Below are 26986 nucleotides of genomic sequence, written 5' to 3' on the forward strand. Positions count from 1 at the left end.
ACCGGGAAAGTGGTCGGGATTAGTTCTCATAATGAGTGATCACTGTCGTCAGATATATTAGAGCGGGAACTCCCCCAGGTTCCGGACGAAACGCGCACAGTATTTAGAGTATCAGCGCGCAATGCTGTGCGCGCGCGCGTTCCCATATTGTTTTATCATTCGGCGACCGCGTTCAACGTGACTGGTGAGGAAGTGCTATGTTGTTTACCTAAATTCAAGCATGGTATCCATAGATAAGATTATCAGTCAGTAAGTGGGAATAACAGGCAAGTATCACTTGTACAGTAGGAAAAGTAGAGGTCCTAATACACTACCCTGAGGGACTCCAAATTCGACCGGTAATTCATCAGATTTGGTATCTAGAACATTTACAAATTGTTTCCTATTAGACAAGTAACTAGAGATAAGATTCAGAGCATTCCCTCTTATACCATAGTTTTTTAATTTAGTAGTTAGTTTACAGTGATCTAGAGTGTCAAAGGCTTTTGAGAGATCGATGAAGACCCCTAGGACATGTTGCTTTTTACTAATTAACGATTCTATATGTTCTACAGAGTAGTTCAGTGCATGGCTGGTGGAGTGTCCTTTCCTAAAGCCGAACTGGTTTTCATGTATTATCCCCTTGGAAGTAAGGAAACTATAGAGCCTCTTATAAATTAACTTTTCTAGAATTTTCCCGAATACAGGTAGAGTTGATACTGGTCTATAGTTTTCTAATAGCTGTTCATCTTCTTTTTTGTAAATGGGGCTGATTCTCCCAGTCTTCAATTCATCGGGGAAGTGGCCTTCTTGCATGCATTTGTTAAAGTATCTAGCTAAGTACGGTGCAGTAATTTGGCATGACTTCTTGATCACATGAATAGGTATGTCACTGGATTTCCCGTTTTTTAGTTCGCTTATGGTCTCTTTAATCTCAGTACAGTCAGAATCCCAAAGATAAATACTGGACGTAATTGATGTTGGCAGGTAGTCAGTAAATGAAGGCAGCGAATTTATTCTCAAATAGTCACCAGAGTATGCTTCGTTCAGGTTAGCTGCAATAGAGGCAAAGTATTTATTGAACTCATTTGCAATTATACGACGATTAATCACACGTTCATTATTTATCACGAAGTTCGGCTTGATCTCACGTCTTTTCTTACCACGTAGTTCGTTGATTATCTGCCAGGTTTTCTTACTATCTCCAGCGCATTCTGTAATCTTAACACCATGATACTTACGTTTTGCAGAATTGATAAGGTGGTTTAATAACTTCCGGTGTGCCTTAAATTCTTCATGACGTGTTACCTTATTTGTACAATTATAACAAAGAGTAAGACAGTCTGCATGGCTAGGTGAAGAGTTGCTGAGGCATTTCTTCTTAACTGCCTTTTTCCATAGGTCATAAAGCTCATGTTTTCTATTTATAGAGGCAATTAGGCCAGATGTAATCCATGGGTTGTTTTTAGCAGTACGTTTAGAACACTTAGGCTGGTCTAGTTTACATGCGTTGTCTAGTTGATGATTGAATAGAGTGAAAAAAGTACTGAAATCTTCTGGTGGATCACTTGTTAATTCATTGTCTAGTACTTCGACAAATTTGTTCACATTAGTAGCACAGTAGTCATAGTACTGGAAGTGCTTTTGTTCATGATCCTCAGCACTGACTAGGGGTGAGTTGAATATGTTAAATACAGCATGATGGTGACTGATGCAGGTACTAATCGTTCCAGAGCAGATAGAGTTTTCGATGTTGGTGGTGAGTATGTTGTCAATGCATGATTGGTTACATCCTGGTTTATGATGCGTAGACGTAGAAATAAGTGGTGATAAACCTAGGCCTAGAATAAGGTTTTCAAAGTCTTGAACGAGTTTACTGTTTTCATCATGGAGATTAATGTTGAAGTCTCCTAGTATGTAAACATTCTTTTTTGAGCATGATTCAATCATTTTTCTAAGTTCATTTAGTGCCTCTGAGGCGTTCCCACTAGGAGGACGGTACAGAACTCCTACATGTAGAGGTTCATCATGTTGAATGGTAATAAATAGGGTTTCAAGATTTTTGGTTACCCATGATAATTCTTCGTTTACAACTCCATTAAGTTCGTCCTTTAAGTACAATGCTACTCCACTTCCCTTCGCTTTATTGATATGTTTATCTTGGTAGAAACAATTGTATCCCTCTAGATGGTAAACAGTGCTTTCCTCTATTCCAATATTGGTTTCAGCAAGTCCAATAATTTTAAATTTTTCGGCTATTAGGTCTAGTTCCATGCTAAAGGCATCAAAATTTGTTTTATTGCCATCTATGTTCTGGAAAATCATGGAGCAGTTGCTTGCAAAACACGGTTTGATATGTGTGTTAAAGTCCTTAATTGTATAGGATCTACAGTTTTCCAAAACATCAGACATCTTTTGGAGACATGGGTCACAGTCATTAACTTCAGGATCGGTCATTACTTTAAAAGGATTATATTTTTTAGATATAGAATGTTTACAAACTTACAAGCATCGAGGAGACGGTGTACACTCATAAGTGACGCTTTTGCAGTCTGTAAGGATCCTCTCAGTACGATTGAAGACCACTAAAGCCATTTCAGTTATGTTAACAGAACGACACCACTCCAAGTAGCAAGATTCGAGGACATTAACACCAAAATTTTGTATTGTATTCAATTGTTGGGTGACACATTAACTTCATTTTAAAAACGGAGTGAACGATACATTCATACAAATTAAGTGATGCAATTGGCAGAGCATAGGAAAACAAATTTTTTTAGGAAAACAAATTTAAATTTTGGTATTTATTAATAACAATCAAAACATATCATATCATAAAAATAAAGCCGCGCGTTGGTTGACTGCCTCAGTAAGGTGAATAATTTAAGCTTGAAGGTGCCCTGCGAATTTACAGAACCTTATGCGGCGATCACATATTCATGAGGACCTGTGAGCGCCAAAATTAATTTAAAGTTTCTAGAAATCATACATCACTACAAGTTACTCATGCTTTTGGATTATAAGAGTGCGGATTGTCAGGTATTTCATTCATTCATACTTAATCGGTTTAAAGCTGTATATTTAGAACTCACTATTGTTTAAACTACGAAAGCAGAACGTAGATAATGGACAATATACCGACGACAATACCAAGGACCCGAGTGCCACATTGACTTTTCCGGATCCGTTTTTACCGAAGGCTTATCCACCAGTTACTCATGCTGCATGTATAGTCTGATAATATTTTGTCTTATCTCTAGCAAGCATTCTGCAAATTGAAGTGTCGTATTTACACGGGCTTAACAGAAATATATACCATTGCTACCGATATTATTTGAAATCTCAATAATATGTCCCAAAACGAATATCACGTGCTGCTCGGAATGTCCAAGCTATGTAGGTGTAATACAAAAAATAAAGATGGAATGAGATAAAATTGGATTCGAATCCAATTTCTTCTTGCAACAGCTTGCTCAAAAGCTTTATTTTCGTAGTTGAGTGTGTTAACATAGAGGCTAAAGAGGATTTTATTTGCTGACGACACTAACCTATTCGTTTCTGCAGACTCGAAAAAAGACGTTTATAATGTAGCTAACGATATTCTTTCGTCTATTTCTAGATACATGAAATGTAATCTACTACATATTAACGCTAAGAAGAGCTGTTATATGTATTTCTCCCCAAACAAACGTGTAAATGAATCGTCTACATGCAGTACACCCGATGATTTAAATCTCTCCATAGACGGCTCCATAATAATACGTGTTAAAACAACTAAGTTTCTAGGCGTGCTGATTGATGATAAACTGAACTGGAAACCTCACATCGAATCACTAAATAAGAAACTAAGAAGTGCTTGTGGACGTATTTACCGCATAAAAAACTGTCTACCTATAAAACTGCACAAGCAGATATACCACACACTATTTGAATCACACCTTACGTTCGCCATCTCAGTATGGGGTGGTGTCTCTAACCAAGTTATCAACCCTGTATTCTTAACACAGAAGAGATGTATTAGAATAATTTTTGGAGATGCAAACTCATACCAAAACAAATTCAAAACATGTGCTCGTTCTAGACCTATTCAATGTAAAATACTGGGTAAATATGAGTCTAATGTTAATAACTCTGTTAATCCACGTATTAAACCATGTGCAAAGTGTGTCCGCTCTAAATCGGTAGTTCATAATAAACTTGTTAGACCCTTATGTTGTCAAAAACTAGGAGCTTAATTCTATTCCAAGGAATCAACCAAACCATTATTTAACAGTCATAAACTCCTTACTGTTCATAATCTTTACAAACTTCGTACTATAACTGAACTTTTTTAAATAGTGAAATATAGGGTACCCATATCTCTCTACTCTTTACTTAACATGTCTGAACTGAGGGATGACCGTCTAATACCACCAAAGCCAAGCCATAACTTTATTTATAAATCTTCTTGGCTTTGGAATCAATTCAAGGACTCCAATCCACAGAATAAACCTGACTTTGTGAACACATCCTGTAACTCAATCAAATCAAGGCTAAACCGATCTCTTCTAGATGCCCAAAGCAGGTTCGATAATGAGTGGCATAATGACAACTTTAACAGTTTTGGACCATGCTAGATTATTGATAAAAACGTGGAATTAATGTAAACAAATACTTAATTACTTAAATATTGCCGTTTCCGTACGGCGCTATACGTAATATTATATGTTAAAAGCGCGCCGCAGCTACTCCCTACTTCAACATTTGCGCGGGTTTCTTAAGCGCGCACGTACGTTTATTCTTGGCCGTTAATCAGACCCATTACATAACACTATAGGTGGCAGTGACTGTAATTTTCTTCAACAATTACTGAATTATCCATCCATAAAGTGATTTACAAAATGACACCTAAACCTTGTGTTTCGGTGTTCACTTAAACGGTACTTGGCGGCTGAACTGTGGTGTCTGACGTTTGCAGCTAGATCGGACTCTGCATGATATTGTATTAGCAAATTTGTATAGTGTATAATTGTTTAGTGTTTATGATACTCTGCAACCTGGTAGCACGGCTGACACAAAAACAAAATGTTGGCCTGGCTTGTGCATAACCAAGTAAATAACACGCACTCCGATAAAAGCCGTCTGGAGAAACTCCGCAAAATGTTCATTGTAGTCAACGGGCACAAAGAAGCACTACTAGCAATTGTGTCCTTTACCCTCCTACATAATTTGAACATTTTTGTGGCTAACTCATTGAACAACATCTGAATTAAAATGTGTCTAGTATTAAAAGATTCAGTAAGTAATTTTTTCATGTACGCTGTACACTGTAGTTAGTAAATGCAAATCAAACTTTTTCGATCAGCCGCGCGCTGAACCAGTGTTGCACTAGGTAAAAATTGTGTATATTTTGTTCATTTTTGAGTGTAAATTAATTTATTAATTTATCACAAATTATTTTATTATAATATAACCACTTATGTGAAATGGTTATTTTGACTTTAAATATTTGAACTAAATATGAATTGATTGTGGGTATAAAATAAAATTTGTTTTACTAATTTGTTTTACTATCACTTCTGCAGAGATTTGATTTGCATTACAATTGCTGGCTAAAAGTCGGGGAAACCCTTAATTTGTGTAGCAGTGAAGCTTAATGACATCAGAATAAAACAAATATTCAGAATAAAACAAATATTATATTCAAATCTCTTTATTCGACAATATTAAATCATTATAGAACCTAATTTGTGGCTTGATCGTTATCTTAGGGCTATTCTGTTAGCTGATGCTGACAGGCACCGCATGGGGCAGAGACTTAGGACCATTACGCTGGAGGCTTACAATGACCCTTTTTGAACCCCATGGCAGTGCTAGTTTTATTATGGTACAGATTGTAAATCGAAGTTATGAAAACGATCAAGTCACTCCTGTTTTACACTATCAACAGCTACTTAAAACAACCTAGATTGTACAACTCACTTTGAGGATTAAACTGTTAAGTGATGAGTGATTGGGCTCATTAAACATTTTAGTAGCGGAGACATGCGGATAAGCTTCTTGAGGTTCTAGTATTTCATTCAGACAAGAAGTTTTACTTTTTCAAATTTAGTTGTTCAAGCTGCCTGAGTTCAGAAAGTTTGCCAAAGGGGCCCAGGTATTCTTGTCACCTTTACCCTGAGACGAGAGAATGACTTTTTTTACCTTTGATTTGAATACACCATGAGTGATTTCAAGGTCGTTCAGTGCCAACATCTGACGGAATGAATTCCAAAGGCAACTAGATTTGTAAACGAAACTGTTTGAGGGCATGGTTGTTATAAGAAGAGTTTCTTTGCCGGGTCTTTTAGACAAACAGAAAAGTTCAAATAGTGCAATTGGTGTTCGATATTTAAAGACTTTAAAAAGTTCATTGCAGCAGTGATACGCGTATAAATTATGCAATGTCATGAGTGATTGACGGGCAAAAATTGGCTTGGTGTGCTCTCTCTCAAAGAATTTGCTCGTAAGTTTCTGTTCACTGATAGGTCTAGTCCTAGCACATGTCATAAATTTATCAAGGTATGCTTTTTTGTCACCAAACATGATACGAACACACTTTTTCTGGGCTACAAATAGTGGTTGAAGTTTATTATTACTTGCACCTCCCCAAACGGTAATGCCATAAGATAGGTGACTTTCAAACAGTGTGTGGTACAGGTCCTTATGGATGGATGATGGAATTTTATCCTTAATCATGTACAGCCTCCCAGAACAGGACGAGAGTTTTCTAACTAGTTTGTCTCTATGGGGATTGAAAGTTAGGCCTTCGTCGACAATTACTCCCAGGAATTTCGTTTCCTGCACCTTTGAGAGAGGAAGGCCGTTGAGGTAAAGTCTATTTTCAATTAATAAAGATTGCTCATCAAGTTTTCTTTTAGCTGTATTGAATTCTATATAGCAACTTTTCTTGGCGTTAACATGTAATTTATTAGCCAATGTGTACTCGTGGACTGATCGTAGGACCCTATTTGCATTATTGTAGGCCTCTGCTCTAGTTTTGGCAACTACAAATATGTTTGTATCATCAGCAAATAAGACATAGCTAGTGTTATCGAGTTGAGAGTTTGTTAAGTCATTTATGTATATTAAAAACAGGAGAGGCCCAAGGCAGCTCCCCTGTGGAACGCCATAGAGAACAGGAAGTCTGTCTGATACTTCGCCCAGGACGGACACACACTGCTCTCTGTCCGACAAGTAACTTTCCAGTAACTTAAGTGGCACTCCTCTAATCCCATATATTTCAAGTTTCTCAAGCAAAATTGTGTGGTCTATTGTGTCAAAGGCCTTGCTTAGATCAATAAAAATTCCTAGAACATGAAGACCTTGCTTTAGGGCCTTTTGGATGTGAAAAACTGAGTAGTTAAGTGCATGTGATGTTGAGTGACTCTTTCGGAATCCGAATTGACTTTCGTGAAGGATTCCTTGACTAACCAAGAAGCTGTAAAGACGTTTGTATATTATCTTTTCAAAAATTTTACCAAAAATTGGAAGTGTGGAAACAGGCCTGTAGTTCTCAATCAGTTCCTCGTTATCTTTTTTGTATATTGGGGTTATTTTACCAAGCTTCAGAACTGACGGAAATATCCCTTGAGATATCAGGCGATTAAATTGAACAACAAGAGTTGGGCTAAGAATACCCGATAGTTTTTTGATAACTCTTATGGGAAAGTCGCTGGCTTTCCCACTCTTCAAGTTGGCTATAATCTCAGAAATTTTTATTTTAATACTATTTTTATTAGATCTAGGAAGAAAAGCATGGCCAATAGTTACCATATCAATATGATTTAAGAGTAACCAATCTGCTAATTGATGCAATGTCCGAGAAGAAAGCAAGAAACTTTTTTCCTTTCAATGTCATTGATAGACTTAAGGAGGAAAAACGATCCAAGGAGAACAGCAAAAAGATAGACCTGGAACTAAAAAGGGAATATCAAAGAAAGAGAAGCAATTGGAATGTTAAGACCATTGTTACAGGTAATAGAGGTTCTGGAAAATCATCTCTCATTGAACAATTTAAACTTCAGAAAATATTCACTGCAGAGTTGGATGAGGCTAAAGTCGCTATGATGCGTATAAGATCTTGTTGCATTGAGCTGATATTGAACACATACAGTTGTTACTGTTCTTACACTAAGGAACTGTCAAATTTTACCTGTTCTGACAGTTCAAAATTTGATGAATATCAAGAGCTTATGAGAAATGTCTTAAATGAAATCAACGGAATGGATCTAACTCCAATTTCTGATGAAAGCAAAGATGAAAAGACTGAGTTGGAGAGATATCTTTTGGAGAATTTCAGAAGAATTCTTAACCCTGAATATACTATAAATTTGGAAGATTTAGTTGTCTGGAAAAAATCCTGTTTTAACAACAATTTTGAGAAAGATTTGGTAAGATTGCAACATACTGAAAATTCTAGACTGTTCTGTAATCTTGACATCACCCATTTTCGGAAACCTATTTCTGGTAAATTACTTACTTCTCACTTTGAAAATACAGAAGTAGTTTTATTTTGCTTTTCGTTACAAAACTTTTGCCAGCTGGAAGAAAGCATCAAATATTTTAAACTCTTGGTAGAATTACCAAGTTTTTCCAATTCTGATTTTATCTTACTGTTAACGAAGAGAGATATATTAAAAGCAATGTTTGAAGAGATGCAGTTGTCCAAAGAACTTCTTGACTTTCTTAACAACCACCAAATAGAATCACATGGACAAGATGAATGTTGCGAGTACATCTATTCCAGATTCAACAAAACCTTGCAAGAGACCGCTGATTGCAAGTTGTGCAAGAGTTTATATCATTATAACGTCAACTGTGTTGACTATGAAGATATGAATAAAATAAGTAATGCAATTTCAAAATTAATAGTTGAGATATCGGTATCGTGCAAGTGTTGTTGTTGCAAGTGTAATCATGGCAAGGGATCATTAATGTGACTACCTTCTTTTATATAATTTTAGCTGAACCAAGGTTTTGTCATTTCTCATTATTCACGAGCCTCTGTCTCAGGCGAGGGCTTTGTTGAGCACATCAGTTAGTCAACCAATAATACTTTTGCCAAAATATTGTTTTAAAATACGATTTTATTTTATTTTACCATTTCACTATTATCGATTATTATCGATCGTGTTTTTTTTGAAACAATACATTTTGATTCTGGTGGGTAGTTGAGGCATATCGTTACTGTGAAATAAACGTTACTGTGAAATAAACTATTTATTAGCTGACTTTTGTGGTCAACTATCTTTCATATTGATTGAAAGTTATCAATTAAAATAACAGAATGATGTGTAAAAAACGTTTAATCCTTCCAATTCCTGTCTAGCATCAGCAACAGCCGATACATGTGAAGTGTTGAGGCCGGGATGATAGTTCAACTATCATTGATTCTGGTGGCTTCTCTGTTCAGTAAGTCTAATCTACTTTACATTTATATTCTCACAAGATACATTATAATATAGCGATTTCCTTGATGTTAAAAGTTATTTGTGTGGTAAATTTACGCTAACTCCTGTACAGTGAAGTTGCTGTTATGTCAACCTCACCCGGAAATTGGGCTCAATTAGTAATCTGCGCCTTTACAATGATTGGCATAATACCTATTACACTGTTACTAAGATTGTCAAGTAATTTTCTGCAAAGTTACAAAGAATGCAGTCGAGGATGTAATTGATTAGTGGTCACACTGGATTGGGTTTCGTCCTAACTCTGCCCTAATGACTTAATTAGATTGATTAAAACGATTAAATCATTGTCGAACATAATTCATGAATGAATACTGTAGTCAAACACAATGAACTCATCATTACAGTACAAGATAATTATATGAATATGATCTTACTATTTCTACCCGAATTTATTCGGTATACTGATGAGCTCGTGGTTACCAAACATATTTCATACCACAACTCCACAACAGTAGATACAGCTCCATACGCTTCTAACTAGCAAAGCTGCCTCTATCCCTATCTCTTAATTTATACAATTAGAATCCTGAGGCAGTTTTAAACTTACTCCGTTACAACAACGAACTTTACAGATGCTATAAGAAGTTGCAGTAACGGCACGATAGCGAATGGTAGGTTGGCAAACTACAAGGTAGACAGTGAAGAGGGAGACAGCGCCTCGTTGGTCTGCAGTGATGGGTATACCACGTACAACTCACATCTTGTATGTGGTGAGGATAACACTTGGCTCCCCACTCCTATCTGCCACAAAGGTTAGTTTTGGAGAAATGCTATTTATAATCACCCGTTTTCAGGAGAACTTACTTTAATTTTGCTGTTTACCGTCTGTTTTATGGCTAAAGAAAGAGCGAGCTCAAATAACTCACTTCAATTTCAGTGTTCGTCAGATTTAACAAGACCTCTATGATAAAGTATGTGTATCCTACCCCTTACGATTCAGTAGACAGCTCCGTTTCCTTCTCCTTCTCTACTCCTCCCCTTCAAAGGTACAGCTGTGAAATTAGATTAAAATAAATTTTGATTGCAACCATACAGATGCAGCAAATTTACACAATATATGTGCGATGGTATTGGTCATCATGCCACTAGTCAAAACATCGTGTTAATTGTGTTTAATACTAGTTCCACTGATCCTGGCACTGTGAAAGCTGAAAATGCCCTAAAATTGTACGCTAATAGACTTCTCTAACTCACTCTAGGGGCCCTCAATATCAAACTATCAAATAAAGCACTCTGTGTTTTTCAACTGCTTCATTTATAAAACTGAACATTACAGGAATTAAATGCGCCGGATAGATTTAAATTGAAATTAGGCATAAGATAAGCAGCTCTAAAACCGTTTTTATTTGAAAATTCAATTAATTATTATAATATAATATATATTATATAATATATGAAAATGAAGCGTTACATTTCAGCCATGCAAAATTACACTGTCATAATGTCAGTGACATTATATTGATGTACAACCAATTAAATGAAAAAAATGGTATTGCAATATAAGTTGAACTGTGCATACTGTGTGGCCGGATGACAACTAACTAAACTAGAAAAATAAACTTGATTATATCTTACTATCTTACTATATATAAAGCGAGACGATATATACAAGGTTTACAACAAGGTTTACAAGGTTTACAAGGTTTACAAAAAATAGATCTATATTACAGTGAGATAATGTCAGATCAGCATAGCTAAAGGTCAAAGTCCGAAATCCAAATAGAAAATCCGTTACCATTAAGATGTTTGATGAGTGTAAAGAAAAAGTGAAAATGAAGGGGCTGTGGAGGAAATGTGATATCCCGTACTGAGACACTAATGTTCGTGTTTCTTCTTTATAGGGAATCGTGTTCTGCATAGCTGAGCGACGAACTTGGTGAATTCCACTATGTGCTCCGGTAGAAAGAGGCTCTTCATGTCATGAAATAGTAATGACTTTGTGGGCTCCTTCATGTTAGTCCTACTGGAACGGTACCTGGGACATGTTCTAAGGAATATATATATATTTATCTGTGCCATTATACTGACACCACGGCATCAACTTTAACACGACTTTCCGCAAAAACCGTAAAAGATATACAACTGAAACTTTTTTGACTGGCTCAAATGCTTTAATGGCCTTCAAATCAGCATGAAAAAATAAAAAATTGGCCAAGAAATAGGAGTTTTAGAGCTTAAAATTTGTCAAAAACGCGAATTAAATAGGTAATAATTATTTTAGTCTCTTGAGTCTTGACACCACTTTAGGGTTAGACGGGTTCCTGCTAGTATATAATAAAGCGAGACGATATATTATATATATAATAGTATTATATATGTGTTTATCCGTGCCATTTTACTGACACCACGGCATCAACTTTAACGCGACTTTCCGCAAAAACCGTAAAATAATATACAACTGAAACTTTTTTGACTGAGTCAAATGCTTTTATGCTTTTCAAATCAGCATGAAAAAATAAAAAATTGGCCAAGGAATAAGAATTTTAGTGCCCAAAATTTGGACCCCCAAGTGGTGTCAAAAACGAGAAATTAAACAGGTAATAATTATTTTAGTCTCTTGAGTCTTGACACCACTTTAGAGTAAGACGGGTTCCTGTTAGTAACAATTAATTCGGCTGAACCAACACAAAGCCACATTAACGTTAGGGCCATAACAAAGCTGCATTTACTAAATTACACTCCCTTGCGGCTCACTTATCTAATTAAGGTTCTTGATACCTTTGCTGAATTTGCTGTCTGCCTCGTAACAGTTCTAAAATTAGATGGCCTGAAAGAGATTGGAAGTTCGTGTTTTCACAAGTCCCTCCGCTTCCAAGGCATGTTTATTTAGTCCCTCCGCTTCCAAGGCATGTTTATTTATGTCATAGAAATAGCTGATCTGTAAGACTATAACGTATATTATAATGTTCCAAGTTTGAACTAAATTGAAACCCGGATCCATGCATGGTGGCCATTTTTTCGGACCACAATCAGTGGTTTTTACAGCCAAAAATGAAGTATACATAGTAGAGCAACGTCAACTGTATTTTATATTGTATTTATAATTTCAGTAAGTCTTTTAGGAATTGCTGTAACAGGCTAAAGCAGTGTTACATATTATATTATATATTATGAGTTGTGTGGTTTTTATTGACATTTTAAAACTTTTGCTTTAAATCTAATTTGTATCATTTTACAAAGTCGTTACCAGGCCCATTTGTGTGAGTGTATTTGTTTATGTAACTAAACAAACAAACAAACAACTGCTAATACTTTGCTGGTCATGTATTTGCTAATTATACCACAAAATTTCAGTCAGTTATTCAACCGTAAAAATTACATCTCCAGGTATTTGAAGAAGATTGTTTCTGGAGAAAAACTTGAAACTTTCAGCATCTTTGAATAAGCAAAATTCATAGACTTCTTGAGCTTAATTTTGAGTTTTTAAATGTTCATCACACTCAAGGAAATGTCCAGTGTGAGTTATTAACATGTCAAAAGAACGCGTAATAAAAACGATCTTTCGCCGCTAGTCGTTAATACTCAATGAACGTTACTTCACTTAACAATAACTGCTGAAATGGCTCCACAATTCTCTGAGCTCAACTCGTTGTATTTTGAAGGGTTTAGTAAATATATCGACGTTTTTGCCACACAACTCAAAACATCGCGAGAAACAGCTCAAGACCAGTGGGTTTATAATATTATGTCAAATCCTTTTATGGTACAGAGTTTATTAACAGGAAGCGATGTAATAGCTAAGCCAATCTATAATTTAAGCTAAATAACGAACTTGGAAAAAAAAGAATTTGTAAAATCACGATCATCTAATTTTAGAAATATTATGAAGCAGCAGCATGACGATAATGAAATATTGTCACATATTACCAACAATCTCAGTTACTTGGGTTTTAATTGGGTTTTAAGACACGATTTTGCTTGTCTTACTATTTACCAAATTTGAATTAATCTACGACTGAATCCATGCATGGTGGCATACTATTTGAAAATACAGCTCGGAATATTTCAGTACGGGTGTGCTGGTACGACTAACCAGTAAGAAGCTCTCAGATGGATCACGTGACACTCTCACAGTTGAGTTAGTCGGCGGGTTCCTCGCAACTACCATGCAACTCTCCAGTAAGTTTTATCGTACTTTAAGTTTATGAAAATTTGCGATCATTTTGATTTTTATTGTCTGAGCTTGAGTGTTGAGTCTCAAATGTAAGGAATTTCGCTATTCGCTATTTATCCCGGAAATATTCAATTTTCGCCATAAAATCTTGGTGAAAATGGAATTAGTCGTTGTTAGCATTGTTACTATTTACCTGCGTCATGAAAATGAAGCGAAAATAGGGAATGTGCCGAAAAAATTGTCTTACTTTTCAGTTTCTCTATTTTCACCAATTATCCGACAAACTGTAAAAAGTAAATGTTGAAAATGGGAAGAGGTAATAATCCAATTTATTTGTCGTGTTAATTCGTCCGACAGTCAAGCTGCTAGTAGAAATAATTATAATTTAAATTACGTTACATAATATGCAGCTACTGAAAGAGTTATAATTAGTCCAAATCTACAAATCTGTGCAAACAACAATGACGTTTTAGAAGAGCCAGAGAAATCAAATCAGTCAGAATCTAAAGCAGATTATTACGTGAAAACATTAGAGGATATGATCAATGATTTACAGGCAGATGAGGAACAAAAGGTTTAACTATTTCAGATTAAATAATTATATGTTTAAAATAAAAGAATGTATTTTCAAATAAGATCAAGATCTGTTTAATGTTAGTAGGACTAGTTAATAATTCTTAAGTTTCTCGCTCCAAATAAGTCGTTTTATCTTATGTGCTTTACTTTAAAAGGATTGATTACTGACCAGTACAGTCTATTTTATTTTTTGTAGCCTGATCTTAATTAATAAGGTTGAAAAACAGGAGGAGATTCTAAATGTCTTATCAGATTTAGCACGTGAGACTCAGCGACAACAAAAGAGATTGGCAGTTTTAGAATCAGACTTTGAAACAGAATTCAGGCCAAGTACGTCTTTATTTTTGACTGTACTTAGAATATATTATTCGCTTATATAGTTCCAGGCTGAGTTTCAGGTTCTGACACAATATCAGAAACATAGATGATAGATTAACATAATATAAGATACATAGGTTAACTTTAACCCTTGATGAACCCCAAGTAAATGTGATAATAGGTTAACTTTAACCCTTGATGAAGCCTAAGTAAATGTGATAATAGGTTAACTTTAACCCTTGATGAAGCCCAAGTAAATGTGATAATAGCAGAACCCCTCTAACCAGGTAACCAGGTAACTAGGTAACTAGGTTACCAGGTAACTAGGTAACCAGGTAACCAGGTAACCAGGTAACCAAGTAAATGTGATAATAGCAGAACCCCTCTAACCAGGTAACCAGGTAACCAGGTAACTAGGTAACCAGGTAACTAGGTAACCAGGTAACCAGGTAACCAGGTAACCAAGTAAATGTGATAATAGCAGAACCCATCTAACTCCCTGATCGCTCAGTGCCCGTTACAGCCCGGCTCAGTCAATGTATTTCTCATAACATTTCACAGGAAACGCTCTGGCTGAGTTCCTGTAAGAGACACTTCTGACTCGCCTTGTCGCATTATTTATTTTACTTCTGCTACAGACACTAATTATTCAGTGCAGTCTCAGTATCTTTTTATAGGCTCTGAAGATCTGGTGTTGTTTAAAGTTTTACCTGACAATGTCTACCATGGAGAATAAGACGTGATTGTACGACCAGTATAATTTAGTGCTGGATTAGTTAGGTTTTAATCTTAAACAAGATTTACAGCTGAGTTGGTGCTCTTGTAGTTATGTAGTCTGTGTTACAGCTGAGTTGGTGCTCTTGTAGTTATGTAGTCTGTGTTACAGCTGAGTTGGTGCTCTTGTAGTTATGTAGTCTGTGTTACAGCTGAGTTGGTGCTCTTGTAGTTATGTAGTCTGTGTTACAGCTGAGTTGGTGCTCTTGTAGTTATGTAGTCTGTGTTACAGCTGAGTTGGTGCTCTTGTAGTTATGTAGTCTGTGTTACAGCTGAGTTGGTGCTCTTGTAGTTATGTAGTCTGTGTTACAGCTGAGTTGGTGCTCTTGTAGTTATGTAGTCTGTGTTACAGCTGAGTTGGTGCTCTTGTAGTTATGTAGTCTGTGTTACAGCTGAGTTGGTGCTCTTGTAGTTATGTAGTCTGTGTTACAGCTGAGTTGGTGCTCTTGTAGTTATGTAGTCTGTGTTACAGCTGAGTTGGTGCTCTTGTAGTTATGTAGTCTGTGTTACAGCTGAGTTGGTGCTCTTGTAGTTATGTAGTCTGTGTTACAGCTGAGTTGGTGCTCTTGTAGTTATGTAGTCTGTGTTACAGCTGAGTTGGTGCTCTTGTAGTTATGTAGTCTGTGTTACAGCTGAGTTGGTGCTCTTGTAGTTATGTAGTCTGTGTTACAGCTGAGTTGGTGCTCTTGTAGTTATGTAGTCTGTGTTACAGCTGAGTTGGTGCTCTTGTAGTTATGTAGTCTGTGTTACAGCTGAGTTGGTTCTCTTGTAGTTATGTAGTCTGTGTTACAGCTGAGTTGGTGCTCTTGTAGTTATGTAGTCTGTGTTACAGCTGAGTTGGTGCTCTTGTAGTTATGTAGTCTGTGTTACAGCTGAGTTGGTGCTCTTGTAGTTATGTAGTCTGTGTTACAGCTGAGTTGGTGCTCTTGTAGTTATGTAGTCTGTGTTACAGCTGAGTTGGTGCTCTTGTAGTTATGTAGTCTGTGTTACAGCTGAGTTGGTGCTCTTGTAGTTATGTAGTCTGTGTTACAGCTGAGTTGGTGCTCTTGTAGTTATGTAGTCTGTGTTACAGCTGAGTTGGTGCTCTTGTAGTTATGTAGTCTGTGTTACAGCTGAGTTGGTTCTCTTGTAGTTATGTAGTCTGTGTTACAGCTGAGTTGGTGCTCTTGTAGTTATGTAGTCTGTGTTACAGCTGAGTTGGTGCTCTTGTAGTTATGTAGTCTGTGTTACAGCTGAGTTGGTGCTCTTGTAGTTATGTAGTCTGTGTTACAGCTGAGTTGGTGCTCTTGTAGTTATGTAGTCTGTGTTACAGCTGAGTTGGTTCTCTTGTAGTTATGTAGTCTGTGTTACAGCTGAGTTGGTGCTCTTGTAGTTATGTAGTCTGTGTTACAGCTGAGTTGGTGCTCTTGTAGTTATGTAGTCTGTGTTACAGCTGAGTTGGTGCTCTTGTAGTTATGTAGTCTGTGTTACAGCTGAGTTGGTGCTCTTGTAGTTATGTAGTCTGTGTTACAGCTGAGTTGGTGCTCTTGTAGTTATGTAGTCTGTGTTACAGCTGAGTTGGTGCTCTTGTAGTTATGTAGTCTGTGTTACAGCTGAGTTGGTGCTCTTGTAGTTATGTAGTCTGTGTTACAGCTGAGTTGGTGCTCTTGTAGTTATGTAGTCTGTGTTACAGCTGAGTTGGTGCTCTTGTAGTTATGTAGTCTGTGTTACAGCTGAGTTGGTGCTCTTGTAGTTATGTAGTCTGTGTTACAGCTGAGTTGGTGCTCTTGTAGTTATGTAGTCTGTGTTACAGCTGAGTTGGTGCTCTTGTAGTTATGTAGTCTGTGTTACAGCTGAGTTGGTGCTCTTGTAGTTATGTAGTCTGTGTTACAGCTGAGTTGGTGCTCTTGTAGTTATGTAGTCTGTGTTACAGCTGAGTTGGTGCTCTTGTAGTTATGTAGTCTGTGTTACAGCTGAGTTGGTGCTCTTGTAGTTATGTAGTCTGTGTTACAGCTGAGTTGGTGCTCTTGTAGTTATGTAGTCTGTGTTACAGCTGAGTTGGTGCTCTTGTAGTTATGTAGTCTGTGTTACAGCTGAGTTGGTGCTCTTGTAGTTATGTAGTCTGTGTTACAGCTGAGTTGGTGCTCTTGTAGTTATGTAGTCTGTGTTACAGCTGAGTTGGTGCTCTTGTAGTTATGTAGTCTGTGTTACAGCTGAGTTGGTGCTCTTGTAGTTATGTAGTCTGTGTTACAGCTGAGTTGGTGCTCTTGTAGTTATGTAGTCTGTGTTACAGCTGAGTTGGTGCTCTTGTAGTTATGTAGTCTGTGTTACAGCTGAGTTGGTGCTCTTGTAGTTATGTAGTCTGTGTTACAGCTGAGTTGGTGCTCTTGTAGTTATGTAGTCTGTGTTACAGCTGAGTTGGTGCTCTTGTAGTTATGTAGTCTGTGTTACAGCTGAGTTGGTGCTCTTGTAGTTATGTAGTCTGTGTTACAGCTGAGTTGGTGCTCTTGTAGTTATGTAGTCTGTGTTACAGCTGAGTTGGTGCTCTTGTAGTTATGTAGTCTGTGTTACAGCTGAGTTGGTGCTCTTGTAGTTATGTAGTCTGTGTTACAGCTGAGTTGGTGCTCTTGTAGTTATGTAGTCTGTGTTACAGCTGAGTTGGTGCTCTTGTAGTTATGTAGTCTGTGTTACAGCTGAGTTGGTGCTCTTGTAGTTATGTAGTCTGTGTTACAGCTGAGTTGGTGCTCTTGTAGTTATGTAGTCTGTGTTACAGCTGAGTTGGTGCTCTTGTAGTTATGTAGTCTGTGTTACAGCTGAGTTGGTGCTCTTGTAGTTATGTAGTCTGTGTTACAGCTGAGTTGGTGCTCTTGTAGTTATGTAGTCTGTGTTACAGCTGAGTTGGTGCTCTTGTAGTTATGTAGTCTGTGTTACAGCTGAGTTGGTGCTCTTGTAGTTATGTAGTCTGTGTTACAGCTGAGTTGGTGCTCTTGTAGTTATGTAGTCTGTGTTACAGCTGAGTTGGTGCTCTTGTAGTTATGTAGTCTGTGTTACAGCTGAGTTGGTGCTCTTGTAGTTATGTAGTCTGTGTTACAGCTGAGTTGGTGCTCTTGTAGTTATGTAGTCTGTGTTACAGCTGAGTTGGTGCTCTTGTAGTTATGTAGTCTGTGTTACAGCTGAGTTGGTGCTCTTGTAGTTATGTAGTCTGTGTTACAGCTGAGTTGGTGCTCTTGTAGTTATGTAGTCTGTGTTACAGCTGAGTTGGTGCTCTTGTAGTTATGTAGTCTGTGTTACAGCTGAGTTGGTGCTCTTGTAGTTATGTAGTCTGTGTTACAGCTGAGTTGGTGCTCTTGTAGTTATGTAGTCTGTGTTACAGCTGAGTTGGTGCTCTTGTAGTTATGTAGTCTGTGTTACAGCTGAGTTGGTGCTCTTGTAGTTATGTAGTCTGTGTTACAGCTGAGTTGGTGCTCTTGTAGTTATGTAGTCTGTGTTACAGCTGAGTTGGTGCTCTTGTAGTTATGTAGTCTGTGTTACAGCTGAGTTGGTGCTCTTGTAGTTATGTAGTCTGTGTTACAGCTGAGTTGGTGCTCTTGTAGTTATGTAGTCTGTGTTACAGCTGAGTTGGTTCTCTTGTAGTTATGTAGTCTGTGTTACAGCTGAGTTGGTGCTCTTGTAGTTATGTAGTCTGTGTTACAGCTGAGTTGGTGCTCTTGTAGTTATGTAGTCTGTGTTACAGCTGAGTTGGTGCTCTTGTAGTTATGTAGTCTGTGTTACAGCTGAGTTGGTGCTCTTGTAGTTATGTAGTCTGTGTTACAGCTGAGTTGGTGCTCTTGTAGTTATGTAGTCTGTGTTACAGCTGAGTTGGTGCTCTTGTAGTTATGTAGTCTGTGTTACAGCTGAGTTGGTGCTCTTGTAGTTATGTAGTCTGTGTTACAGCTGAGTTGGTTCTCTTGTAGTTATGTAGTCTGTGTTACAGCTGAGTTGGTGCTCTTGTAGTTATGTAGTCTGTGTTACAGCTGAGTTGGTGCTCTTGTAGTTATGTAGTCTGTGTTACAGCTGAGTTGGTGCTCTTGTAGTTATGTAGTCTGTGTTACAGCTGAGTTGGTGCTCTTGTAGTTATGTAGTCTGTGTTACAGCTGAGTTGGTGCTCTTGTAGTTATGTAGTCTGTGTTACAGCTGAGTTGGTGCTCTTGTAGTTATGTAGTCTGTGTTACAGCTGAGTTGGTGCTCTTGTAGTTATGTAGTCTGTGTTACAGCTGAGTTGGTTCTCTTGTAGTTATGTAGTCTGTGTTACAGCTGAGTTGGTGCTCTTGTAGTTATGTAGTCTGTGTTACAGCTGAGTTGGTGCTCTTGTAGTTATGTAGTCTGTGTTACAGCTGAGTTGGTGCTCTTGTAGTTATGTAGTCTGTGTGCTGTGTAGTTATGTAGTCTGTGTGCTGTTTACTTTTGTACACATACCGTTCTACTGCTGTACTGGGTTTAAGTTTATATAATATTGGCTGCAAAACGTCCCATTAAAACATTTACTCGTTACCATGATCACGAGTTTGTCTCTGAACATAAGTATAAGTCAACATGTTATTGCCGCTTACCACTTTTATCAAAGCTACCCTTGTGCGCAACATGTCCGGACAAAAAGCTAAAAAGGCACACCCCGGTTTCCTGTGAGTGCTACTGTAATGTTATTTAAAGTAGCACAGTTCACTAGTTCAGGCTGATATTTCAAAGAGCACTGTGTTTAAAGTGAAGAGGTTTGATACGAACTGTACACTTGTGGTAGTTGGAAGTAAATATTGACCAGCACCATCACTGCAGAATGCAGATCTCCGCAAGCAATCACACAGTTTCTACCGTCTAGACAACTGGTGCACGTGCATTTTAAATTAGATGGTTGGAAAATCTGATGGACAGCCGCCAACCAACTCCTATACTTTTGTAGCAGACTAAACTCTTAGTAACTAGTAGTGTAACTATGGTAACTAAACTCTTATAACAGACAACTGTCCCAGTTGTTCGTAACTTTAGAAAGGTAGCAGACTAAACTCTTATAACAGACAACTGTCCCAGTTGTTCGTAACTTTAGAAAGGTAGCAGACTAAACTCTTATAACAGACAACTGTCCCAGTTGTTCGTAACTTTAGAAAGGTAGCAGACTAAACTCTTATAACAGACAACTGTCCCAGTTGTTCGTAACTTTAGAAAGGTAGCAGACTAAACTCTTATAACACACAACTGTCCCAGTTGTTCGTAACTTTAGAAAGGTAGCAGACTAAACTCTTATAACAGACAACTGTCCCAGTTGTTCGTAACTTTAGAAAGGTAGCAGACTAAACTCTTATAACACACAACTGTCCCAGTTGTTCGTAACTTTAGAAAGGTAGCAGACTAAACTCTTATAACAGACAACTGTCCCAGTTGTTCGTAACTTTGTTCGTTCCCTTTGATCATTTTCACTCTGATAAGACAGGGAATAATGAACTCGCACTTTGTAAATTTATACCGGAAACCTGTTTGATAAACCATGCCTAGAAGGATTTAATGGTAACCATGGTAACTATAGCTGGGGCCTAGAAGGATTTCATTATCTGATAAAGAATTAGATTTAGACACCAAAAATTGGCATAAATGTTCCCCTAAGTCATGCGCTACTGTCACTAAGTAAAAGTAAGACTAAGTTTTGTCAGGAAATTAAATTAAATTTGTGACCTTGTCTACCCTTTATCAAACATGATCTTTAGAATTTCTGGGTGCAAAAATTGATACCGTGAGAAATTATTAGGCTCCGGCATAATTCATTTTGTTTTTCGAATAGATTTTTTAGAAATAATTTGGTGCAGTTACATTAAGTACGGTTATTTGTATGAAAAATTATTTACTCTATGTTAAAATGACTGTTATTCAATGGAATGGAATGGTTGGTTTTAATGGTGCGGATGTTTAAGCAATTTTCGTTTTCTTCCATCTTATCATAAAACCGAAATAATATAATAATTTTAATTCATCTGGCCATAATTTAAGGAGAAAGTTGGAACGTTTTCTAACGTAAATAAATAGTGTCACCCAGAATACCCGAAATTAGCCGAAATGCCGCAAACTTGTCAGTTTATTGGCAGGAACACTTGTGACAATTCTATTAAGATGTTTCGAATTCCAAAAGATTCATCCCGTCATTCTTTGGTAAATCTTAGCTCGGATGAGTTACATACTTCAATCATCCAAATTATAAACTCAATGAACCACAGGAAAATGGGGGTGCTTACCAATTTTCCCTGATAAACTATATTTACTGTCAAATTGACGAATTTGTATTTTCCCACCAGTATTTTAGAGCATTTCTATGGCATCAGGCATTATTGAAGATACAAAATGTATTTTCTGATTCTACACTTGTTGGTGAGATTTTCAATCCCCAATGTCTACAACATTCGTCGGGGCAAAGATACAATACGATCGAAGCAGCCCAGAAATTAGTATCTAAAATACCTTTCAACCCTTTTTTCTGATATGTACGGGTGTGTCCAATTACTGGTATCTTTATATTGCCAGCAAGTTGTACACAAGGATTTCCCTATTTTCTAATTAACTTGGTATAACACATTATATATTGCTTCTCGCTAAATTACAACACCCCACTTTACTGCACTGTTGCTGAAATGGCGCCATTGCCGCGCTGCTACACTCACTTTGGTTTGATTGAATTACAGATGAATGTTACAAATACCGATGGTTTGTAAATTTTGAACATTACATGATGAAAATAGCGTGTAGTTTACAAATACCGGACACTTGGAGACGCTATAAGATTGCAGAATTCTCGTAAACTTGGTGTTTTTAACAACCTCTAGACGACTGTGATTATAATTAAGTAACGAAAGTTTAAAACAAATGGGCAATGCTGTGACTTTTAGGATAGTCATTGTTTGTCAAACTGAACATTGTAACTCATAAGCCGAGTAACTCATAACATCGTAACTGCTGATAGTAAATTGTAGATCTTTACAGATATCTCGGACTCAGATAATTTAAATTCCACAGAACGAGATAAGTTCATTCCTAGAAGATAATGAACAGCTCACTTGTTGACTCCGTGCGGTCTGACGTAACATACTGCAGACAATGAACTTGCCACAGCGCTATGTGATTACAGTTCTTTGTCCAGGTTATATGTAAATGTTAATAAACATACAGTACTCAGTCCTCACTGTAACACTGTATATTAGTAGTGTTATCGGGAGTGGAAACAGCTGGTGTACTTCCTCAAATATTTGTACTTCCTGGATTACTTCACAGCTATTTCAATAGCCCAATTGGATAACTATTTTCTGACAACTTGTACTACAGTTTCATGTGAGGTGGAGATTTTAACAATGAATACTTCGATATGCTTTTTTTAAAGTGTGTTCGAAGATTACAATATTATTTTAATCACATGGTAGTCATTAGAACTAGAATTAAAGTAGCACCACAAATAAAAATCCAGCCTGAGTTAATACTGGCCGACATAAACCATGTCTCATCTTGTCAGATTTAAAAACAAATCTCCATAAACAAACAAATAAAGGTAAATCACGCCTAAGATTAATATCTTTAAAGTTAAAGGAAAAGCGAGCTACAGATTATATAATTATGTTTGAGAAAATATTGTATGAAGTTTGTTCTCAGTTGTCCGTTATTTTTTATGGCGACTTAGACCAATAATTAAATTTGATCAATAACTCTTAAACAAGGACTAAGAAGAACATTTCTGGTATAAGAGCCAACACTAGTATCGCAAATCACCTCAGTCGCATCTTCGTTCATCATCACTAAACTGTCCTTAGCGCACGTGACCACGACCTTGTAGTCACCCGACTCAGGTATTTCCACCGTGCTCAAGACAGTGTTAGGTGGTGCAGTCAGGGGTCTGCAGCGCAGCTTTACTTTCAGCAGGACTGGAGCGGTGATAAATCTAAGACCAGATTCAAAGTTAACCTTGAAAGTATAGAAGCCACCGTCAGCAAATATAATAGTCTCCAGCCGATGTGAGATGAAGAAAGGAGGTGTTTCAGTGACATGGTTCAGATCAATTACGATGTTCTTACCAGATTCTTTGTGACAAAGGAATGCACTTGTCGGTTTTGTCTCCCCGAAAATGGTCACTGAAAATGTCATCGGGGACATCTCAAACACTGGCCTCAATTTAGTAATTGTTGCATTTACTAATTTCACTGTTATCATGTCGGAAGTTTGCTGCTTATCATCAATGACTATCACTGCACGGTGCTGTGTTACATCTGATTTTTTTACACGCTGGATGACAAGACTTGTAGACATGACACCGTTTTCTGCCACACTATAGTAAAGAGTCAGGTAGCCATCTGATGGAACGTTCGTCCAGTTTCCATCAATCCTGTGTTGCCAGATAACCTCGATAGTCGACTTGTTTGTAGCAGTCAGGAATGTAGTTAAAATGGCTTGTTTTCCTTCAACAGCCCAAACTAGAGATGTAGTGAACGTTTCACCAACTATTGCTACTGATTTAGAGAGGAATACTTCTGTTGAATTGTCAATCTGTACTGAGTACGTGAAGACAGATTCTTTAACACTGAGGTCTTCCTTCCTGGCTGCCTTTATCAGTGACTCAGGGCTGGATATCTTGTAAACCTCAGTGACGACTACTCCTTCTATTTTATCTTCTATCTTGGTCGACAAACTAATAGCCTTCACTTGAGGTGTGTTCAATGTGTACGATAGGGGAACCGAAGGTGAATATGTCACGAAAGTCACAATCGCTCCCATTTCAGGGGTCACAATCACAGACTCAGTGTCACTGCTTATCCTTATCTCGTTCAGATAGCTGACAGGTGTTTCAATACCATGTCCTGTATTGTAATGAGCATGACAGTTGAGTGTCCCTACAGCTATTGTGGAGTGAGTGAGCGTAATACCCCACGTGACTTCTGTTGTAGAGTAGACTTTTTCTGCCAGACTGAACAGAACAACTTCCAGTTGTTTTGTAAACCCAACTCCTTTACTACTGACTACCCTACCATCCAGCATCCATTCCAAGTTGGCCAGCTGAGAGTGGGTCAAGTTGTAAGGAACAGAGCAAGTCACCACAGATTCTGCTCCTGCAAGCCCCAAGACTCTTGTCGGTTGTTGTGTTCCACTAACTTGCACTTCTATTACATCCACCTGTTTGCTCTTTAGAAGACGACCGCTTTTTTGTTCAGTATAGAAGCATCTCCAGGCCCCGCTTGTTTTTCCAGCCACCTTGATTCTGATCTCAGAGGTCTTTGGATTATCCGTCACATTCTTACAGATCTCAGCTTGACATGGCTGATCCTTGTACTTCCACGAGAAGTGTGATCCCTCAGCTATTGATTTGAACGTATGATTGCATGCCAAGGTGATGGTAGAACCTGTGAAGGCTCTGACTTCATTTCCAGAACTCAGAGAAAGATCATTTACTTCAATTTGTGAGATGAAGTTGTACTCTGTCTTCCCTTTTACATTGCAAGTGTAGGAGACATCTTCAAAGAGGTACTGTACAATGAGGTTTATGGATGTTACCTTGTCTGGAACTGTATATTTCTTTGTGTCCTCTAAGATATGAGTCTGGTTGGTCCAGGATACCATCAGGGTATCAGTTGGGGATATAACATGACACTTAATCTCCGCTGGCTCCCCTGTTCTCACAAAATCATTTGTAGTTCTTACTGTAAATGTTTTCAGGAGAACTGGACTGTCATCAGGTTTTTTATTTTCACCCACCTTGATTATGCATGTGAAGATTTGATCTCCTAGCAAAGTTATATCAGCAGATACAGTCAAGGTAGACTCCTTGGTCCCTTCAGCTAATTCTCCATCTGTTACAGAGATGTTATCATCGTTCGTTTCCTCGTGGAAGATGTGACCTCTGCTGTTCAGCCAAAGAATGTCTACTTTGTTGGCAGTGACCCCGTCTATTGAGCAGGTCAGAGTGGACACTGTTCCTGATAGCACAACATAGCTTTCCGTTTTTATCTGGTATACTCCCAAGTTTACCTTTTCAAAATATGCAGATGATGCTGGGTAGCGAATGGAAGTGAGAAGACAAGTGTATATTGTGTCTGACTTTGGGTTTTCTATCTTTAACGTTGAGATTTGTTGACCATCTTTTACCGAGCTGGTTTCTACCTCTTGATCGGTTATAGTCATGTTTCCTTCCCTCCACAGAACAGTCAACCCCTCCGACTGTACGTGTGAGATTATACATGAGATGTTGGTTGGTGTTCCCACTCTCACTTCTGCTTCAGCCACTTCAACTTCGTAAACGAATATATCCACTCTTTTGACTCTCTCTGCCTCTTTAGGATAGGTTGGTGATGTAACCTCACAAATGAAAGTCTCGCAGGTCGTGGGAGACTTTATTTTTAGAGTGGCAGTCTGAGAATCTGCACCAAAAGTACCCCTATCAGGGACTAGTCCATCCTGCTTCTTGACAAGTTTATCTCCTGATTTCCAGACAATATCTAATTGTCCTCCTATCGGGGTAACGTTGCAAGAGAGGGTTGTCTTTGTTCCTTTACCAACTTCTAAATCTTGAACTGTTATGACAGGGCAGAGATGGGTATTGCAGGTGCTGCTCTCTGTCGATGATCCTGAACAGTGACTTCCCCTGTGAGCAGGTGTTGGATTATTGCATGATCTTGTTCGGTATTGAGTCCCTCCTCCACAGTCAGCTGTACAAGAAGACCAAACAGAGAAATTACTCCAACCCCCATTAATAGGGCAGGGATGGGTATAGGTATTGCAGGTGCTGCTCTCTGTCGATGATCCTGAACAGTGACTTCCTCCATAAGCAGGTGTTGGATTATTGCATGATCTTGTCCGGTATTGAGTCCCTCCTCCACAGTCAGCTGAACAAGAAGACCAAACAGAGAAATTACTCCAACCCCCATTAATAGGGCAGGGATGGGTATTGCAGGTGCTGCTCTCTGTCATTGATCCTGAACAGTGACTTCCTCCGTAAGCAGGTGTTGGATTATTGCATGATCGTGTCCGGTATTGAGTCCCTCCTCCACAGTCAGCTGTACAAGAGGACCAAACAGAGAAATTACTCCAACCCCCATTAATAGGGCAGGGATGGGTATTGCAGGTGCTGCTCTCTGTAGATGATCCTGAACAGTGACTTCCTCCGTAGGCAGGTGTTGGATTATTGCATGATCTTGTCCGGTATTGAGTCCCTCCTCCACAGTCAGCTGAACAAGAAGACCATGATGAGAAACCGCTCCAACCTCCATAAATGGGGTAACACTTTGCACATAATTCCCATCTTGGAGATGTACCCTCGCCGTTGTAGCACCAAGCCCATGGCTCACCATCTGGGTTACGGCAGTAATTGCTAGTTCCAGAGAACCAACTTGTATTTGGATAATTAGAGTCCCATCTTTGGCAAGTTCTTCCGCTCTCAGTAACTGAAACGGATCCTCCGTAACTAGATGCATCTGAGTTTACATACCGTGGATCGATACAGTTATCCGCCTTGCATTTGTCGATCAGCCACACTAGGACCAGTAGGAATGTGGTAGTTGTTATTCCAGACCATGACATACTCGTGGTTAAGATCTTCACTAGCAAATAAAATAAAATGGCAAAGTTAACAAATTGAAGCAACTTCGATGTGAATAAATGAATTTATACTTAGTGGTAATAATATGTCAATGTAACGAAAGGATGACTTTTGAGTTTTGAAGAGCAAACAATGTTAACTCATTTACTTGGATTTAAAGATCAT

General features: G+C 38.0%; 1 protein-coding gene across 1 annotated transcript in view; it reads left to right on the forward strand.

Moving 5' to 3' along the window:
• The first annotated feature begins 9326 nt into the window (after window positions 1-9326).
• The window catches only part of LOC134813396 (uncharacterized), a 44176-nt gene continuing 26516 nt past the window's right edge, over window positions 9327-26986 (forward strand). Inside the window, exons 1-4 of the mRNA XM_063821136.1 lie at window positions 9327-9411; window positions 10043-10222; window positions 10348-10456; window positions 13480-13589. Of these exons, the coding sequence (XP_063677206.1) occupies window positions 9369-9411; window positions 10043-10222; window positions 10348-10456; window positions 13480-13589 (442 nt within the window). The 5' untranslated portion in view covers window positions 9327-9368. The remainder of the gene's footprint in view (window positions 9412-10042; window positions 10223-10347; window positions 10457-13479; window positions 13590-26986) is intronic.

The sequence above is a fragment of the Bolinopsis microptera genome, chromosome 3 (assembly GCF_026151205.1).
Source record: "Bolinopsis microptera isolate Bmic1 chromosome 3, MBARI_Bmic_1.0, whole genome shotgun sequence".
In the NCBI taxonomy this organism is placed as follows: domain Eukaryota; kingdom Metazoa; phylum Ctenophora; class Tentaculata; order Lobata; family Bolinopsidae; genus Bolinopsis; species Bolinopsis microptera.